Source organism: Rosa rugosa, chromosome 7 (genome assembly GCF_958449725.1).
Source record: "Rosa rugosa chromosome 7, drRosRugo1.1, whole genome shotgun sequence".
Classification (NCBI taxonomy): Eukaryota; Viridiplantae; Streptophyta; class Magnoliopsida; order Rosales; family Rosaceae; genus Rosa; species Rosa rugosa.
In genome coordinates, this window is record NC_084826.1 from 37,951,025 (window position 1) to 37,955,680 (window position 4,656).

General features: G+C 39.0%; 1 protein-coding gene across 1 annotated transcript; it reads left to right on the forward strand.

Moving 5' to 3' along the window:
• The first annotated feature begins 858 nt into the window (after window positions 1-858).
• Window positions 859-3,259, forward strand: LOC133721291 (cation/calcium exchanger 2). The gene has a single exon (XM_062147865.1). The coding sequence runs from the start codon at window positions 1,112-1,114 to the stop codon at window positions 2,882-2,884; it is 1,773 nt and encodes a 590-aa protein (XP_062003849.1). The 5' UTR covers window positions 859-1,111; the 3' UTR covers window positions 2,885-3,259.
• The last annotated feature ends 1,397 nt before the right edge of the window (window positions 3,260-4,656 follow it).

The window sequence follows — 4,656 nt, forward strand, 5'->3', positions numbered from 1 at the left end:
GTCTTTTATTTGGTAGCCAGCGAAGATCATCAAGTATACAGAGTAGCGGTCCGCCCACCGGACCTGCGTTAAACGGAGGTTTGGCTACCGCCAGACTTTGAGCATTAACATTAACATTTCTGGGGCAAAGCATCAAGAATGTGTGCATTCCTGAAATCCAAGAAATAAAAGGGATACATTAGCCATGGGTGACAAAAATATAATTACAGCGGCGAGAAAATACAAGGATGAGGGACTTTCAACGGAGAAAACAATGGACAAGCAAGTAGTGCTGGTCACTTTCTTTTCTGGGCCAAAAGCAATTTCCCTTTTAACTTTTTAGTCGATCTGTGAAACTTCTGAATTATTATAATTCTTAATTATTGATATAAAAAAAAATTAAGAACTAATTCGGGGGCAAAGCATCAAGAGTGTGTGCATTCCTGAAATCCAAGAAAAAAAGGGATACATTGGCCATGGGTGACGAAAGTATTAGGACAAGGGATTTTCAATAGAGAAGCGTCCGTTGTTAAGTGACCAGCACTACTTCCTTTTCTGGGCCAAAAGTATATAATAAGCAATTTCCTTTCTAACTTTTTGGTCGGTCTGTGAAACTTCCGAGTTGAGTTAAGTCTCTACTTGCGGTAACAAGGACTGATTCATCATTCACGTCTCTCTATGACGCATCTCTATTTGCGCGGGTTAAATTGATACCCATGAAAGCGGACATCTAACCAACCGCCACGTGTACTTCATGATTCAGTACACATCCAAAGGACATGTGTGTCTGTGACATCTCAACCAAGTCATCACCTGTGATCTAAGCCTCTCCCCAACAAAAAGTGGAACCATATATTCCCGCAGTGTACCAACAGAATTAGATGCATATCTTCTTCAGAGTTCAGACCCCAAAGCAAGGAATTCAATACACATTTTCAACACCCTTTGCCTAGTTGCCTTGCCTTGCCTTCCTTCCTTCTTTTAACCCATTTCGATCACCAAATTAAGAAAACTATTTCCATTTTGTTGCCCTGCAATCACAATTCACAAACCACAATAGGTAATTGCTTGCTTCTTTATTCCATTTCACCAATTTCTACTGGTTTCTCAACTTTAGCTCGATTGCTTGCTCATGGTTGAGGTTCTGATGAAAACCTTATTTGTTTCCATACCTCTGTACAGAAACTATATCATTTTCTTGAATCTCTCTTTTCTCTTAGTGGCTTCTACTATCTTGGTTATATACAATTCCCACTCTTCACAAATTCTAGTTCTACGCATTCACAGCAATAATAATGAGCAAGACTGCGACAGTTTTCTTGGTATAGGTGACTATGAGGAAAAGTGCCTGTACCTTAAATCCGAAAACCCATGTGTCTCCCAAGGCTATTTTGATTATCTTTACGTCTTCTATTGCAGTTTTGGCAGTTTCCCCTTTTTGGGTTATGGCTTTTTGTTGTTCTGGCTTCTGGTTTTGTTCTATCTACTGGGTAATACAGCTTCTGAATACTTTTGTTCTTCACTTGAGAGTCTATCAAAGCTTTTACAATTGTCCCCTACAATTGCTGGGGTAACTCTTCTCTCCCTTGGCAATGGAGCCCCTGATGTCTTCTCCAGTTTTGTTTCATTTATGGGTAGTGGTGGGACGAACATTGATGTTGGTCTCAACACAGTTCTGGGAGGTGCCTCCTTTATATCCTGTGTTGTGGTTGGAATCATAAGCATTTCAATTCGCAAAAGGCTTGTTCGAGTTGACAAATCTGACTTCGTGAGAGACACCTGCTTCTACCTTTTGGTTATCGTGTGCTTGGTTCTGATCTTGATTCAGAAAGAAATAGATGTGTGGGCTGCCGTGGCTTTCTCTTCACTTTATATTGTTTATGTGATTGGGGTTTACGTATCACATACGCATAGGCGGAATTCTGGTAAAACAAGTGAATCACACAGTAATTTGAGCAACGGTAGTCATGACTTGACAGTACCAATCATGACTAGCATGGAGAGGGATGAAAATGAAGAGCTTAGTGCTGCAGAGGAAGGAGCTGTAGAACACGTTTCTGCCGTAGAAGAAGTCAAGAAAGGCTGCTTTCAACTCCCCCGACCATCAGATTCGTGTCAAATGTTTATCTTCATACTTGAGTTGCCTCTTTATATTCCTAGGAGATTGACAATTCCTGTTGTTTGTGAAGATAGATGGTCTAAACCATATGCAGTTGCTTCTGTGACACTAGCACCAGTGCTGTTGTCATCCCTTTGGAACCATCAGTATGCAAACGCTACCTTCGAGACTAGCCTTTGGATCTATGTGATTGGATCGATTATTGGACTAGTTTTCGGGTTTGTTGCATGTTTGACAACAGACAAGTCAAGCCCACCAAAGAAATGCTTATTTCCTTGGCTTGCTGCTGGCTTCTTGATGAGTGTTACTTGGAGTTACATTATAGCTCAGGAACTTGTGGCCTTGTTAGTCTCAATAGGGTACATATTAGGTGTTAGTCCTTCAATATTAGGACTAACAGTCCTTGCTTGGGGTAATTCACTTGGGGATTTGATAACCAATTCGACCATGGCTTTGAAGGGAGGACCAGAGGGAGCACAGATTGCCTTTTCTGCCTGTTATGCTGGTCCTATCTTCAACACTCTCTTTGGATTGGGGCTATCATTTGTTGGCTGTTCTTGGTCAAAATACCCTTCAGCTGTTGTTATTAATGGAGATCCATACCTGTTGGAGACGTTGGGTTTGTTGGCAGGAGGCTTGCTATGGGCACTTGTGGTGTTGCCAAGGAGAGATATGGCCCTTGATGGGGTCTTGGGGTGCGGTCTTTTAGTTATATACACCATTTCTCTGTCTTTGAGGTTAATTCAAACACTTGGGTCTCTCCAGCTACAAACAGTCATAGCATGACTGAATTGTAATAAGGTAGTACATACAATTAAGCTTTGTGTAGTGTGTTTGACTAGCTTAAATCTGTAATTAGCTGTAAAAAAGGAGCATGTATCTTCAGGAAAATATGAAGTTGTTTCCTCAAATTTCAGAGAGAAAGGAGGGAATTCAGTGAAGCTTAGGCCTTACCCTCAACGCAGATGGTATACTTGACTGCAGATAGTATGCTTTTGCACTGGTTAACAAAGTTTTTGTTGAGAAGACATTTGTTAACAAAGTTGGAGTCGGTAGTGTTTGCCTATTTGAGTTTCTGAAAGACAAATTGATTATTCACATTGTGAAGAAGTGAAGTTATTAACAGAACGATTTATGAAGTTTGAGCTTGTTTTGTAGCTGTATGAATTGAACTTTCTTTTTGTTGTTTAACATTATGTTGTTTAACTATCCAATTTGAATTGAACTGGTTGTTAGCTAAAAACAAAAAAAAGTTGGACGGTGTATAGTGGTGTTTAGTATTGTTGTTGATTTGATGGGAAAAAATCAGGAATGGTCATTGAATTATGACAAATTCGACACATAACTCACTATCTTTTCAACAATATCACTTAACTCACTCAATTTTGAAACCGTCTGTCACATAACTCACTACCGTCTACTTGGTCGTTAAATAATTGATGACGTGCAATATATTGAGGGATAATTTCGTCTGTTTATCCTTGAATCATAAAAGTAAAAACAAAATCAAATTGCAGCTGCACTATTAAAATGAACATGCATTGAACTTGGCAATTTCAGTCTAGTTTTTGAAGCTGTATCAAAATGACATTCAGTACATGCTAACAGTCTGGGTTACAAAATCATAATTCTAGCTGCATTGTTGGTAAGACCAGCTTCAATTGACCAAAAAACTACAAAACAAGTCCAAAATAGAAGTTAAGTTCATGGCTTCCAAATTTTCTTGTTGGAACCCTCCTTTGGTCCTTGTTGGGCTCTTGCTTTAGTGCTTGTTCTTGTCACAGGTTTAGGCTTAGGCTTATGTGCTATTGACTTGGTCTTGATTGACATCCCTGTCTTAGGAGATACAAATGTCTTGGAAGCAGGAGGAGATGATCCGACAACATTGGGCTGCGAAGAAGACTGAGGTAGAAGGTTAACTTGAGTCAGAGGTGGTGATGAGATCATTGGTTGAGTTGAAGCACTTGCAACGATTGAGGGTGTTGGTACCTGCACATACCATACTAACATTTTCAGTACATGTTGTCAACAGAAGCTATAGACCTATCGTTTTCCACCATTATTAAGTAGAAATTAGCAACATTAATTATCTGAGATAAAACTTTGTATATTGAACATCATACATAAAGTTGATTGATTTACTAACATTTGAAGTTTGCTGTACTGATCTAAAATGCATATCACTTTCAACTTGCACATCACTTTGAACATTTTCAGCTTGCTCCACATGGACACTCTGATCATCAGTTTCTGATGGTTGAACCTAAATTGTTTGATGCCCCAATTGACATTAATAAGATGTCTTATTACAAATAAAATATAAATTGCAGCATTCTATAATCAACGTTAACATAAAAGTCTTACCCCAGCTTGTGAATCATTGCCTTGTTGCTGTCTCCTTGAACAAGTCCTCTTATTATGATCATCTTTTTTACAAACTGAACAAGTAATGGACTGATGGTAACTTCTTGACAACTTTGTTGTTCCAGGAGGTGGTGGTTGCTCACCTAATTATATGTGTACAAATGAAAACAGAATTTAATTAAAATAAATGCCTA

Excerpts from the sequence above, each read along its gene's own strand:
- LOC133721291 (XM_062147865.1), top strand. The coding sequence starts at position 1,112 with ATGGTTGAGGTTCTGATGAAAACCTTATTTGTTTCCATACCTCTGTAC.